The sequence below is a fragment of the Neopelma chrysocephalum genome, unplaced genomic scaffold (genome assembly GCF_003984885.1).
Source record: "Neopelma chrysocephalum unplaced genomic scaffold, ASM398488v2 Primary Assembly neopelma1_87, whole genome shotgun sequence".
Classification (NCBI taxonomy): Eukaryota; Metazoa; Chordata; class Aves; order Passeriformes; family Pipridae; genus Neopelma; species Neopelma chrysocephalum.
Window position 1 is genome coordinate 580,428 of NW_020897749.1, and position 16,042 is coordinate 596,469.

A 16,042-nucleotide genomic window follows, 5' to 3' on the forward strand; every position below is an offset into this window, starting at 1 on the left:
CAAATGCTCGGCTCATTCCTCTGGCACCCCCACCTCTCCCCCTGCTTTCCCTTCCCGGTATGCAAACATTGCTGTGCCAGCGCTCCCAGCCGCCAGTGCCAGGTGGGCCACACAGCCACCACCTGCAGTTTTGCAAGGATGTCCTGTCTGTGAACAGGTGGCATCAGTACACCTGAGAGAGCTCAAAAGGTGACAACAGACTGCTAGAGTGCCTGTGGTCATCCGTGGCACGCTGATGAAATTCTTCAGCAGACAAGAGAGCCCAACATTAACCCTCCGATAAGTAACCTGCTGCTTTGGGATCTCTTCATTTCCAAACAGTAGCACAATGCCATAAAGAAAACTGACCTCTTTAAACCTTCTCATCCTCAGTATGTTTGGCATTACAAGTTACAGTCAGGAAATGCTCTTGGTAAGAAAGCATTTCTTACTTTATTAAAATCTTGGTCTCTCGAATAGGCAGCTAAAAATGAAGAGTGACAGGGTCTGAGATTGTTAAGTGCTCAGAGCACATCGTGCCTAGGAGAGGGACATCCCTGTCCAGAAAACCCTGCCTGCCATGACACACTTCCCCAAGACAGGCATCCCTAGCTGCACATTTCTTTGTAGAGCCCTAAGCTATCATTTTAACTAGTGCACAGTAAGGAATGAAGCCCTGAAGAGCGTAGTATGTTGAAAGACAGTGCCAAGGAACCAGAGCAGGACACCGAAGGGCATCCAGCCCATTAGTCCCAACTCAGTCAGTGATGATCCCTTAAGACAGAGGCTCATTCAGATTTCAAACAGGGAGCAGAGCAGCCCCACCTCTTGCCTCCGCAGGGTAAAATCACGCTTCTCTCCGCATTCTAAAGCGCCTTTGTTCGGGTTCGCCCTGTTAGCTCTGCCTTCGCTCTTTGTAGGCTCTCCAGAAACATCCCTTGTCGATGACAAGGGCAAGTGGGGCGGCTAATCCCATTCCATTAGCATCCTCTGAAATACTCCAAGGACCACGGATACTGCCCGGGTGCAGGTGGCCAGAAGGCGGCTCTCGCTAAGCCAGCACGACTTCTGGTTGTGTGCACACACATCCAGCCCTGGAGCCGTCTGCTGTCAATAAAGCCTGCTGGAGGGAGGGAGAGGATAAAGAAACAGCCCACACGTGGCTCCAAAGCAGACTTTTCTCCTACAGGCACGGCTTTCCCAATGCCAAAGGTCGCCACTGCTCCTCTTTTCCCAAGGTGGCAGGAAAACCTTAAACTGGGGGGAATGTGTTGTGTAAAAACAACTGAGTGCTATCCCACAGGGGCAAGGGAGGGTTGGTGGGACAACCCCAGCCCCTCCATGTCCTGGGGGCTGCAGCAGCACAGCCCCTGGTACCCCAGGGGGCAGATCTACAGAAGCCATCCCCTCCTCAAATGATGACCCAGCACTGCCTGCAGCACTCTCACATTTCTTGCAGCCCTCCTTCCCATTACATTTTCCATTTATAAACAGCTGTTTGGCAGTATTACTAATCAGTGCTGCATGGAATAATGTTACGTTTCCCACCACATTACTATTTTATCTTCTTTCCTCCCCACCTCCAGCTGCTGCTTTCCTTCCACCACCCCCAACCTGGAAAGAAATAATACATTTCTTCATTTTATTCAGGCTCTACTTCTCTGATAATGTAAACAATTTACTTACAACCCATGCACCAAAAAAAAAAAAAAAGGAAGAGTTTCTTTAAAAAATTAAATACTGTTAAACCCACTTAAAATAAATACTTGCTGAAGGAGTATCAGCTGGAGACTGCTCTCTGACTTATAATAATCCCACTGCACCCAGGGAAATCCTCTTAAACCTATATCAGATAAAGATTGTAAAACTGTTAGAGGGCTAAACTGACAGGGCATCCACAGAACCAAGATGGTTTCTCTCCCCAGCTTCTCCCTACCAAGGGGCAGCAGCTCTGCCCCAGTGCAGGTCAGCACATGAAGCAAAACCCTGCACGACGGCAGGAGCTGAAGGGAGAAGAGGGAAAACGCCAGTCCCGCCAGGGCTTTGGGCTGGAGGAGGAGGAATAGGCTGCTGTGGAACTCCAAGCCTACCTCTGAAGCACCAAAGAGTTGCTTTCCCTTTCCCGCCTCTCCAGGAGGAAGCAGAAGCAGGGTAGAGACCCTCTGGAGCTTTAAACCCAAAGAAGTCTCCCCCTGACCCCAGGATGCTCAATAGCAACATCTCTAAATTAGCTGATAAGGATTCCAAATCATCGGAGCTGGGGGGGGGGGGGGACAGAAGCAGTAGGCTTTCAAGTTTACTGTTATCTTATCTGAGAGGACAAAAAGGATCTGATGTAGATTGGTAGTGCTGCTAGGATATTTTGGGCCTGTGCTGCCCTGCAGTTTGCCTGAGCATTGGCCACCAGTTTGTTCTGTAATTTTTCAACAAAAAGATGTGCACCCACACCACAGTGAGCACAGAAGCAGCCTGGCTCAGCAATGGGCACTGCACTTCCCCTCTGCTACGTGGGGACTTGATTGTTCACCACCAGACCTACTTGTTCTCCAAGACAATGCAAGAAAACCTCGGCATCAACAGCAGAAACAGATGCCCCTGCCTCTTAGGGCAGGAGACCGGCAGAAATGCAGAGCAACCCAGTCTAAGGGGCTGAAACTAAAGAACAAATAAAGCAATGCTCCAGGGAAAACAAATTTAAAAAAAAAAAAAAAAGAGAAAGAGGAGTGGGAGGAAGAGTAAGCACGGCAAAAATCCTCCCCAGGGAGGCAGCAAGAGAATCAGGCAGCTTAGAACACGAAGTTTTCGGCGGTAATCGAATAACCATCGCAGGGTTTCTCAGTGCTGCAGCTGGCTGGAGCCACGGGGACCGTATTCCACTTTCAGAGTTCACTGAGCAATCGCTAAGGCAGGGGACGGGTGCCATATGTTACCAGCTGCGCTCGCAGCCACCGCTTTCCCCATTTAACGCCAAGAGGCCGTTTGGAGGCGCGCGGGCAGGGAAACCTGCACACTTTGTGCCGCTCCCCCGCCACCCGGCGCTCTGGAGGGGCCGCCAGAAATGCCAACGGGCTCCTGCCAATGACACTTAGAGCAGGCCCCTGTGCCAGGGAGTCACCAGGCTTGTGCTGGCTGCTCAGAACCCATCCAAAAAGCAGGGAGGTGCAGGTGGAAGGGGATGGATGCCCCTCAGCCCCCCTCCAACGAGGTGGAGGCGGCCCCTGGAAAGCTGCCGCGTGCGCAGGAGGTAGGAGGCAAGGTACCAGGCTCTGCCCATCCCACATTACGGCCTGCTGCCTCCACCACCTGCTCGCCTGACCCAGCCCAGCTCCTTCTGGCTCTCCGTATTTTTTTTTTCATCTTCCAGAGCTTCTTTCAGTTGTGCTTATAGCGAAAAAGTCACCATTTGGGGGGGGAAAAGACAAGTTGGGAGCTGCCCAGAGAACATTAGGAGGAAATGTTAAATTCAGAATGGAAGGTAGCATTAAACTGTTTTCAACACCAGATGTTTTGCCCATGACTTGAACTTAGGGTGCTGAGTAACCCACCTGTGGTAGAGCTGGCCTTCAAATGCACCAGGGTCTCTGACTAAAGACTTTTCTATCCTAGTTAAAAACCTTTGCACTCTAACTTCTATCAGCATAACACCCAGACATTATGGCAATATACAGAAAAAGCCTATACCACCACCCTCCCTTTTCAGAGGGACAGACTGAGAGGCATCCTATAAAGCAGTATGACAATTAGGATCACTGATACCTCATTTTACCAGGAACTGGCAAAGCATGTGGGAAGAGCCAGCAGGAGAAGAGAAAAGGGCATGTGGGCTGAGCAGAGCGCTGTTTTCAGCAAATCCTTTCAGGGCAGCAGAGGACCCCAAGCCTTGCAGCCTCCAGCCTCACTGACACCGAGCAGACAAGAGGCTCAGTAAAGGGCAAGTGCCACAGTCCCATCAATCTGAGACGTCCAAGTGGAGCCAAGCACGGCCAGAGCAGACGAGAGGGCGCGACTTGGAGCCTTCAGAAAAGAGGCTTTTTCAGGAAAGACTGCTTTAGTTTCCAAAGATCATTTTAAATGACTGGTCTGATGCTACTGCATGGAAACCTACCCAAGCAAAACACAGCAGCTCTTTACAGTCTGAAGGTAAATCAGCATTCCATATTCCATGCCTCCCTTCCTGAAAAGTAAGGGACACAGAAAGCCTGGAAGCGAGAGGGCTCGTTTTAAAGACCAGACTAGATCTGTGAGCAGAGGGCTGTGCAATTGCCTGAGGCTATGTTAATTTACATTTTTAGAAATGCATTTTAGAATACATTTTTTCTTACAATGCACTGGTACAAGCGCACAGACATGTACGAAAAAGGACACGTATTCTTATTGTAATTCTTCTCCACACGTTAGCTAAATTTAAAAAAGTGCCTCTACCTCAAAAGGGACAATACAGGAAAAACATATGGAATACAGTGACGTGCCCCAATTGTGTCTGACGCCAGGCTTTTGAGAAATGGGTAGGTGGACGGCATAAAAAAAAGAAAGAATCCATTCCCCAACTGAGAGCCCTCCCCACAAAGCACATCATGCCACCAAGTCGCCCATGGTTTTGAGGGATGGGGCAGAAAGGCGAGGGAGGAAAAAACCAAACCACACAACAGAGAAACGAGAGAGTGGATACAATGGATTATCCATTTTTTAGGCACAGTTTGCCTGCAGTTTGTTCCATTTCTCCTGGGCAGACAGAGGTACAGAAGTGACATAATGTAATACAACAATACAAAAGTCAAAATCAGGCAAGAAATTCCAACAGGAAACAATAGAAAATGGCATACTTGCAACAAAACAGGAACACCTGGAAGGGTTTAGCAGGAAAATACAGTAACAGGGGATGAGATAAAGACACACAAAATGAGTGAACCATGTCTCACTATGCAGGGACACGTATAGAGATCTCTGTTATAAGCTATCAGTTATAACTGGAATTGTATCTAGAAAAAAGCATTTTAGAAAGCACAAGGAATAACCAGCCATTGCCATTCATTGCCAGATTGTACATGACTAAAGCCAAGACTAAAAAAAAAAAAAAGTAAAGACAAAAAAAAATCCCCAACCAAACAAAACCCCCAGGAAATTTAAACAGGTCTTGGTGCATTCCTTTTTCCAGTGGGAGTTTTAAATCTGGAAGGGGCATGGAGCCTCTGGACTGGCTTCCTGCATGTCCATGCCACAGCAGGCTGTAAGGAAGCAGCCCCTCCTGCCAGTTCCAGAGCCACCAGCTGCAGGGTTGCCTGTGCCGGGCTCCCACATTCCTGCCCAGGGCACTGCTGACCACCAACTCCCCAGTCGGGCAGTGCCCATCAGCCTCGCAGCTTCTGTAAGGGGAAAATTGGGTAAGCTTAGGCAGCTATACTTTCAGGATATCAGAAATGACTAAGCAGGACTGGAGATGAATCCTATTCAGCATCATTACCAGGCAAAGCTGGAATATAAGCCTTTGTTTCTATCTCCCGCTATCTGAGGAGCTCAAAGCACATCACAATTATTTGGCTTAGACTTTGTGAAAGGCTTGTATGCTATTATCCCTAATTTTACCAGCTGGAAGATGGTGGGGTAGATGGAGAGTGCCATATCCAGGGACATGCAGCAAGTTGGAAGCATGTTAGGGCCCAATGTCTGCAGCATCACAAACCAGGTGCTCTGGTTTGCTGGTGCGATTCCCCACGGTGCATCCACAGGAACTGCCAGAGGTAGATATGTTTACCCCTCCTCATTCCTCCCCCATTAACAGACAAACTCCTCCTTCCCATTCATAGGAGGAACAGAAAGAAAAAGCAGAGAAGCAAAGGTCAAATTTTACTTTGAAGGTTATTACAGAGATTTGGGCATATAAAGGGGGACAGTAAGAATAAAATAGCCTGTGTCTAGTTGCAAAGGACCACCTATAAGAAGGCATTTGATTTTTTTTTTAAACCTCTTTTTAATGTCAGCTAAAGGGTAATTTGAAAGTGAAGGACATTTTACTCCTCTGGGGAGCTAATTACTGCAACAAGCAAAGCCCAAACAGGCAAAGATGAATGCAACTCACAAAGCACAACACCAATCCTACAGCTCACTGTGGTTAACTCACAGGGCTTGGCCAGACAAGGCACACACAAGCCTCACAGAGGTAGCCAAGCCACTGAGATGGCCTCAGAAATTAGGACACCTGTGCTTAGGATTCCCAAGTTCTACCTTCGTACACCAGAGCAGAGCAATGGAGACAAACTCCTGCAACCCCACTAAAGAAATAAGAACAATATGAAATACAGAAACTACGCCAGAAAAAAAAGAATTTGGGGATGTACAATAGGTCCTTGCTGTTCTCACCAGGTTGAGATCACCAACGTTATGCCATTATTTAGCACTGACCCTCCAAACTCCATTCTTTAGCACCCTCCCTCCAAACTGCTGCCTAAGAGTGGTTCCTACTGCATCACAGCCAAGCGGCTCATCACAGGATCATGGGACAATTTGGTGTGGAAGGGACCTTGGGGGTCTGTAGTGCAACTACAGGGTCAAGCAGGGTCAGCTAAAAGGCTGCTCAGAGTTTGATCCTGTCAGGTCTTGAAACCCTCCAGAGATGAAGCCTGTGCAATCTTTCAGGACAGACTGAACTGCTTGTTTCGATTTTTGCCTGTTGTTGCTCATCTGCAAAAAGCCCGGTCTCCCCAGGACACAAGCTGCTCACTCAAGTACAGTGACAAACACTTTTTTCCCCTGTCTCTCAGGTGAAGAGGAAGAAGAAAAAGAAAAAGGCAGCACAGAAAGAAGAGCCCCCAAAGACTTCTATCAAAACCGGTAGATGCTTGTCTGTGAGGCTGCCATCTCTCTCTTCGACACCTCCCTCAAGCAAACCCACCTTCAGCCCAGTTGACAGCTGGAACAAACCAGTAGCCACAAAGTCCACATGATGAGAAGTGACTGCTCTCACCCTGAGTCCCCCCAGGTTCCCAGGAGCAGACTGTGCTCTCCCCAACCTGGCAAAACTGTGCCGTGACATTCTCCCTCTGCTCTGTGCACAGACAGATCACGTATGGCAGCACCTGACAAAGAAGAGGGGGAGCTGCTGGCGACATGCAGCAGCAGCTGGTATGGACTAACAAAAGTCCTGGGTTTTTTCTTTGCCTCCTACATGCTCTTTATCTCTCAGCAGAGAGATTCCAGAGGCTTTTCGTGGCGAGTTCAACGAAAGACTTGCTTTCTTTTCTGGAGTGCTTGTCTGAGACACATGCAGCTCCTTTCCTTCCAGTGCTCAGTGTCTGGCCAGCACAAATCCTTCTTGTAGCTCCTGTGCCACCAAAGCCTCTTATACACACCCTACAGACATCCTCCCTGTCCCAGCCATGGGCCACATAGTTACATGCCACAGCCGAAGAGCACAGAGGACTCCTTCAAGATAGACTCCTAAAGCCATGGCTTTAGCCTCTGATTACTGGTGTGCAGAGAGCTACAAGCAACTTGGGCAGCTCAGCATCAGGAGACAAGACCCCACCAAGCAGAGCCACAGCCAGCATGACCTCAGGCAAAGAGGCAGCTGGCTCTTCATCCCACCAATGCCCTTGCCCACCACCACTCCTAAGCCTGGCACGACACTGAAACTCCACTACAGTGGGGCTGCCAGCCAAAAAAACACCACATCCAGCCCCTGGGAGCCATCACAGCCATGCAGGACCAGGGGGACAGGGCAGAGGTGAAGCCTACCCAGGTACCAGCCTACCCAGGCAGGGTGAGACCAGAGTGAAGTAGCAGAGAGCAGAAGTGTGGCCAGGCTGAGAGGGCAGACAAGGGAGCCCCTGAATAGCACCCAGCTAGCACAAAGCCTCTCTGCCCCACTTTCACCTAAGCCTGGCAGGAAGGAGATGCTGGTGACCATCCCTGCAGGCACTACCAAGTACACAGCAGCTCCTGCCCACTGCAGAGGCAGCTGTGTCTGAGTGCTCCTTGTTTTTCAAGTCTGCAGTGAAATGGCTTCTTCCCAGTCTGTGGTACCGTGGTCTCTCCTCCCATCCAAACCCCTTTCATTTTTTTTGCTTTAACTTGTTTGGGTTTGATGCTCTACAGCTGCTTCCCCCAAAATAAAGAGTAAAAGGGCTGCCAGACCCTCAAGTGCTTTGAAACCTTTCCTCCCGCTCCATCACTGCCTGTTTAAGAAAAACCTCAAAGCTTGATTTCTTCCCTCAAATCACTTACTCTGAAAAAGAGCTCAACGTTTTTGGGAGCACAGATGAAAAAACACGGAGATAAAAGTCTGAAGCTTCTGAAGAGGTTAGACCTGGGCCCCTTCGCTGTTATCTAAGTAAGGGTACAGGCACACAAACAACTCATTGCAGAGACACAGCGGAGTACAAATCTGCAGTGACTCACGCACACTGAAGGAGCTGCCATGTGCTCAGTTCTACCCTATAGCAAAACACAAGTTTACCCATCAATGTGAGAAGCACAAACCAGCGTTTCAGTTTGCACAGCCATCCCTGCAGCTTCACCACCTCAATAACCGCACAAGAAAACTCCTCTTCTGGAAAATACTGTTGTCCTGTCAGCGGTCACACCGTGTTTCTGGGATGCTGCTTCCCTTCACCTGCAAATCCTCTGCTGTCCTTAACTTCTTCCAGAAGTGAATAAACAGCCCACAGACTTCTCACAGCCTGCAACAAGCAGGCCAGGGTCCCAGTACAATTGCCAGTCAGGTGTGTATGGTCCCCAGATCCCTTATTCAATCAATCAAATATAAGTTTTGTAACTCCCCTCTTCAGTATGCTCAAGTGCCTTCCCAATTCAACCACAAAGCCAAAATTCCCATCAGTTGCTCAGAAGACTCAGGGGGGAAGTTTCTAAAAGTAGCCAAGTCTTTGGCCACTACTGCCTAGCATGAGTCTAACATCTAGGCTCTCCCTTTAGTCAACATGGAGAAGGATGCACTTAATTTAAACAAACGTGAATTGCTCTCCAGATTTGTCCCTCTCTGTCCTCTGATGGCAGATATTGCCTGAACATCTACCTTAGGCAATGACTGGTGTTAAATGAGTGGGAGGCCACTTGTGAGATCTTCCAAAATCTTCTTCCCCCACCCTGAGTAAAAGAGCATGAACTAGCCTCAACAATCTTGTATCAGCCTCAAGGAACTGAACTCTGAGGGCACACAGAGTTGCAGACCTTGTACATGGGCTAATCCTTTCTCATAAATCAATCACAAGGCCGTGGTTCCACCACATCCTGAAGAGCTGCACCCCCTTCTTTTTTTTTTGGACACCTCCCTCAGCACCTAAAATTCAGTCTGACATGTCCTAAACTCTTCCTCCTAACACGTCTCACAGCACAGGTACATCATCTTCCCAATGACACAGCTCAGGAGGTGATCAGAAAAGGAGCAGCAAGATACAGAAAGGCTTGTTTTTGAAGCAAGGAAAGGAAATTGAAGACTGGCGAAAAAGATTAAGCCTTGATACACATATTTGCATGGCAGAAGGCCCTTGAACCACATGACTGGCCTCATTTCCTAGCTTCAGTGAGATTAGCACTTGTGCTGCATGCCTAAATTCAGATAAGAGGCCCACAGAGTGCCTAGGGAGTACTTCTTACTCCAGGCCATCAGGTCCCCAAAGCAGTATTAGATCCTGGCCAAGATCCCAACGAAGGATCTTGAGCGGAAACACCAAAAACGGGAGAGAGAGAACCAACCATGCTTGCTGTCCATGAGGTGGACAGAAATGTACTTTCAAGCCCAACAGGGACACTGCTGAAGCTGACAAGATTATTTTTTAGCAGCCGCAGGGCTCTGGATACATGGCTGTCAATAATGCTCACGATGGCAGGAGCAGGGACACATCCCAGCTGCTCTGCTGCAAGCTGAGATGTCCCAGTGCAGACAGCAGCCCCACGTGCTGCTGCACCAGTGTCCCATCCAGCTCCCCCATCACAGGGCTTTATCACGCAGGTGGAAAAGGGGAGGAACATTCCTTCACCTGTCTACTCAAACCGCGGGACACAACAGGTCCAAGGTGCCAGAGTAGCAAGTCTAAAATCAACACTGCTTCAAACCCATCCATTTCACACATAAATGGAGAGAACAGAGGTGCTAACAAACCTGCCTCCCTTCAGGCTTCGCCGCTGCCAAAAAGGAGCCACTCAATCTAACGAGTCAATTAAAAATTCATAACTGGATGAAAGAAAAAAAGAAGTTTGGTTCTGGTTCTGAGAAAATGAGAACAATAACTCTCATTTAGCTCTTGTGTACCTTTTCTTGCACGCATTGTCTGGAGAAACAAAGCCAGCTTGAAAATCCAGGGCCTGCAGCTGAGAGCTAAAATAGCAGGAAAAAAGAAAGGACACGTGCTCTGTCCTGCCCCGCAGAGAGAAGCTCGTTTCCCCAGCAGGACTTCAGGGTCCAGCAGGGCCGAAGTCAGCACTGGTTCACAGGAGTGGGAGCCAGAGGGAAGGCTCTTGTAAGGGCCTGTTGTCTACAGGAAGCACTCTGGAAAATTCAGTTTCTGTCAGAGGTTGTCTAAACCACAGAAAACACCTTACACAGATGCCCACATTCAAAAGCCAAGTGACCCTAAGTCATCTCTCAAGTGAATTTTCAGAAATGAATTAAGCCAAACCAAATTAGGGCCCGAAATCCTGAGCACAAGCATCCATGAAGGGGTATAATGTGATTTAACTAATCCACTAAAAGTTACTTTAGATTCATTTTCTTGAGTATCTCTGACACATGTAAGCCCCGAAGCCAATGTCCTCAAAGCACTACTCGTGGGTGTCTACAGAGTCCCAAATCTTACAAGCCATGTACCTGTGGGCAAGGGCAGGTCAGAGCAAAAGCGTACCAGTCCAGCCTTGGCTGGTCACTAAAGCAGCTGCTGAGCTGTGGTTACAACCAGAAGTGTCCTGGCATCCCAAACCCCGGGAAAGCAGTGAAGGAGCTCCCCGCTGTCCAGCCATGGGATATGCTGACTGTGCTTGCCTGTATCCCCCTCCTGAAGAACTTGACCCCGCTCCATGGCTAACACAGGTACTCTCACTTGATCCAGTGCCTGTCCTGTAAGGACCCAGCTCACGGGTTTCCACAGGGAAAACAGCTGCCTGGCAGAGCAACCCAGAATCCAGCTCTGACTGCTGCAACCTCACCCTGCCCACGGGTACTTTTTTTTTCAGCGGGTGTTGGTTTCAATGGGCTTCACTCCCTGAGGTGACTTTACAGCAGCAGTGCTGACTCAGTCTTGTTTAAACTGAAGTGGGAACTGCAAATCTGGACACCTGAAGCAAATCACGGAACTACAAAAGAACAGAAGAGTATTTAGGCATCTACTTCCGTGCTGCTCATGGACACCAGGTGGGAAAGCAGGCAGCTAAATAAGCACCTGCACCCATACTGTGGGACTTCACCCGGGAGAGTGGCTGGTCTGGCCCTTTTGAAGAGCAGAAGCCAAGGCCACACAAGCTGGAAGCAAAAAGCACAACCCAGGAGAGAGCTACTGTGATTTAAATCACACCTTGGCTCCTTTCACACTGGGCTCCCTGTGTCAACAATGCCTGAACCGGCAACGCCCTCACTGGCTTGCACGGCTGGGTAACTTCCAAGTGGTTTCCAAGCTGCAGGCTCACAGACATCTCCCTTCCCAAGGAAAGCAAGCCTGCTTGCTGTCTGTGGGCTTAAATTTGCTATAGGGGTGTCTCTGCTGCAAAGGAGCTCTTTTAGGGGTCCTTCATCCAAAGGAGTTTGATGGAAGCTATTTGACTGCTGTTAGCCAAGTTACACGCTTCAAATACAACCCTGTTTTGAGGTACAAAAAGCAAAGCTGAAGCTTGGAAAGGTCAAATCAGCTAGACAGAGGTGCTGTGGAATTACTCCAGATTTTAAAGAACCTCTTTTTGATTTTTCTAACACAGACCAAAAAAAGAAAAAAACCCCAAAAAACAAACCACCAAACCAACTTCCCCACATTCATCTACAGACAGCTCAATCTGATCAGTGTGCTGGTTTCAGATTGCATTCAGCACTGCCCTCTGTTAAGGCCCTGAAGACAACCACCTCTCCTGTTCCCTTTACGTGCTGCTCCTTATCGTTCCTCTCTTCCCCGCTCCGCTATTTCACCACCTTTAGCACACAGCTCTCTCCTCTGTGGCTTGTGCCATCTGATGCAGACTCCCTACTCCTCTTCCTCTGCGTAAACCAGTTTCACATCCGCCTTTCTTTCAGCCGTGGCTTCAAACATCCCTCTGCCCAGCTATGCTGCCTGGTGTCTCATTTTTGTAAGGGCCTTACTACTGGAGAAAGCTCAGTATGTCCTGCACCTCTATACCACAATTCCCTGCAATTCATACCACTGTGCCACCTGCCCTCTGTTCCTATTTTCCTCCACAATTTTTTTTTTTTCCTGACAGCTACACAGACTCCATTGCACATGGGGGGTCCAATGGTTTGCTCCGCGCTCCAGCTGGGAGGCACCCCGTTGCCCCAGACAGCTTACCCACGAGGTTCATCTTGGCGCTGTAGCTCCCGAAGTACCTCTCGTCGGTGTTGGGCGTGTGGCACTCGTACTCCCCGGCGTCCCGTTCCTGCAGCTCCGTGATGTGCAGCAGGACGGCGTCCCCCTGCACCCGCTCCACGTAGATCCCGCGGCCCCGCACGCGCTGGGTGTAGATGGCGTAGGGGAACGAGGGGTCGACGGTGCTGACGATCTGCACCTCCCGCTCGGGGGCCGAGGGCAGATAGATGGACCACTGGAAGTTCTGCTCCGCTGGGCCCTGGTAGCCGCTCACCTTGCACCACAGCGTGACGTGGGACCCCTCCGTGCGGTACAGGGGTCCCTCCTGCACCGTCACTTGCCGCTGGGCCAGTGCCATGCCTGTGGGAGGAGAGGAGCCCAGCGTTACTTCCCGACAAGCAATCCCTGCACCTCACCCGGATATACCCGTCCTACCCCTTCCACAGCAACTCCTCACACCCCATTTACAGCTGGCACATCAGGCCCGGGCACAGCACCCCCAGCTTTCTCACTGACTCAATGGAAGTGTTTTTTAAAACACCCCATGAAAGCAGCAGTGTTGAGGTAACATAAACCCCTTGTTGGGTAGCATTAAGAATCCATGCATGAAAGTGCACTGCACTGTGCAGTAACAAACCAGAAGCTCGAGGTGACAGGTCTTTGTTTTCAGTACTACTTTTACTTTTTAACTCAAGCACGCTGTGATCCCAGGCACAGGTTGCTGCCAGAGGGCACGAGGAGGTGTTAAGGGCAGGCAGGGAGCTGCTGCTTGGGGCTACTCTGTTCAGCAGTGACTCCCTCATCTCCTGGCACAGCCCAACCAGGATTACCTCCTACCAGGAGAGAGGCCCATCTGCAAGCCAGGAGGCCACACTCCCTCTCCTTCAGTGTCTGGGCCACCCAACTGCAATGCCCCAAGCACCTGCCCTCCATCAGCAAACCTTCCAGAGGCTTCAGCTGGTGTAAAATCCCATTCTTTTTCCCACAGACCCAGCACACCTTCTCCAGTCTCTGTTACGCTTGTAAAGGCACACAGAGAAACGCCAGGTTTCCGGCACTGCCCTTCCAAGTCCATTTGAAAGGTGTGTATTTAGTACATAACAAAACCAGTAAAGGTAAATGGAGGGAGTGGGCACTGTTACACTCGGGCTTGCCGCCCCTGGCTGCTGAAGCCGAGACCCGGCGCAGCGCGTTGTACACACACCGACGTGTGCAGCGCCAAACAAAGACAACCCCGCGGCACGGTGACTGCCATCCACTGTATTTTTACACAGATTATGGATGGCTGGCCCCTGGGCTCATGGCACATTACCAGCACAGCCCTCCAGGGGCCGGATAAATTACAGCAATCTATCTTGTTTGTTGCTACATCAAAGGCTCGAGGTCTGGAGACCACGGTGGGTGTTCACCGGTTATTGAGTTACCAGCAGCATGCACACATGGCAAGGCCAATCATCCTGGCTTCTGTGACTGCTTGCTTGCCATCATAAAACAGCAATAAGCCGATTTAAAGCAGGTCCTGCATAATCACGTTTGCAAATTTCATCCTCTCTGTGCGTATGTTGGGGTTTTCCCCCCCTCTCCAATTTTCAACAACAATGTTCAAGCACAGAGAAGAATTTAACCTTTCAAAAACTGGCATCTTGCAGGTGAAGAGGTAGCCTTGCATCTGGGGATTATTGATTCGATCTCACCCTCTGGACAGGGATGTCCAGATATGAAGTTTTTCTCCACAGCCAGCCTGGACTGGAGCCAGGAGAGATGGTTCTTAGCAGCTTAAAACAAATTGTGAAAAATGAGTTCAGCACATCCATCAGGGCATGCAGCTGAACAGATGGAGTGCAATTCAAACTATTAACTTGGGCTCAGCTTGCTGCTGCTCCAAATTATGTTTCTTTTTACTCTTTATGAAATAATATGATTTAAAGGGAGGACCAGGGAAAGCTAGCACGTTTGAAACAAACAGGGAGAGGAACAACAGAGGCAAACACTCCCCCACTGTTTGCTGTACCAACCCCTTCATCCTGAGGAAAGACACCACTAGAGACAACTAACACATCTAAGGTGCAGACAGCCTCTTCTCTCACTCCATAAAGGCCAAAGGACAAAGCAAATACTGCAGCCTTTGAAGTAAACTGTTTTTAAAGCAGCAGGAAGGGTAAGATCTTTATTACACACTTAAAGACAGCTCACAATCCAATTTTTGTATTCACATGTAGCCTTGTTACAGCATGCAGATATCCCACATGCAATGACACAATAAAAATTGCACCACAAATCAAACATGCAGCGGTAGGAATTAAAAGTTGCACACACAACACTCATCCAGGTATTTGTCAGCTAAGTGCATGATCTTATTGTGCAATCTTTTAATACAGTGCTGGATTTTTTACATAGGAATTCCTTGAGGAGTTTTCCGGCTATCTAGTTGAAAACCATCATTTTATCAGATTGGCCCTTCCAAAGCTCGCTGGCAAGATCGCAACCTCTGAGACCCACAGCACAGATCTCTGTGCCCTGATGGAGGCAACCTGTTGGTAGATGTCAAATCCCACCACTCCCATGGCCAGCACTAACAGGCGCTTCCTTTCTTCCCTTGCCAGTGGTTTTTGGGATCTTGAGTGTAACTCTAAAACCTGGAGTCCTCCTTCAGGTTTTGAAGAGACATTCCTCCTCTCCTATTCCCTCTTGCTGCACCTTCCTAATCCAACCAAAAATGAGAGAGTTCAGAGCCAAAGAGCTCCTTTATTCCCATTCTGGCTCCAGGAGCCCAGGCAGTTGAGTGGACAGAAGAAGACAGTGCAGGAAAAACTCCTGCCCAGCTCCAGTGCGGACAGAAGACAGAACAGCCAGAGTTTTGTTACAACTTGCAGCAAGTTGCTGTCTCAGAAGTGAGACAGACACAAAGGCTGAGCAGTTGGAGGAACAGGCTGGATCTCCAGAGGGGCAAGGAGCAGCACATCCACAGTTCTGTTCCCTGTGCCTGGCTGCAAACTCCTGCTCCAACACAGCTGGGCACAAATGCTTTTCAACACTTAAAAGAAGAACTCCACAGCGCAGAGGCAGAGATACTTCTCCAACAAACTATTTTAGTCAAGAAAGGGAAAGAGGAAAACAATCAGCCTGAGGCAGACATCCAGCACTACAAGTTTGCTCCTCAAACAGTTGCCTTTTGTATGATGTTTGGCATTTTTCAAGCCCTGGGAATTGCTATATCCACGAACACACTGTACCCGGAGAAGAACTGCATTTCTTAGCGAGCAAGCATTCTGATTAACAGAAATAATGCGCCTGAGATCCCATTTTAAACTCTTGAAGTGAGAGAAGAGCTCACTGGAGGAGGAGCTGTGCACTCCACACCTTCCCTAGGACGCCCAGGAGACAGTTATGGTGGCATTTGGCTGGTACCACACTGGCACAGCTGGCTTTTAATTGCAAATCCAACATGATTTACTGACAACACAAGGGCTGACATGGAGGAGGTAGCGAGCCAAGCACTACTTTAAAATTAATAAGAAATTATGGATTTGTGTGCCTGTTTTTTCCAA

General features: G+C 49.2%; 1 protein-coding gene across 2 annotated transcripts in view; it reads right to left on the reverse strand.

Moving 5' to 3' along the window:
- The window catches only part of IGSF3 (immunoglobulin superfamily member 3), an 87,139-nt gene that overhangs the window by 54,263 nt on the left and 16,834 nt on the right, over positions 1-16,042 (reverse strand). For both annotated transcript variants that reach the window (XM_027692593.1, XM_027692592.1), the window contains exon 2: positions 12,477-12,854. In XM_027692593.1, the coding sequence (XP_027548394.1) occupies positions 12,477-12,852 (376 nt within the window). In that variant the 5' untranslated portion in view covers positions 12,853-12,854. The remainder of the gene's footprint in view (positions 1-12,476; positions 12,855-16,042) is intronic.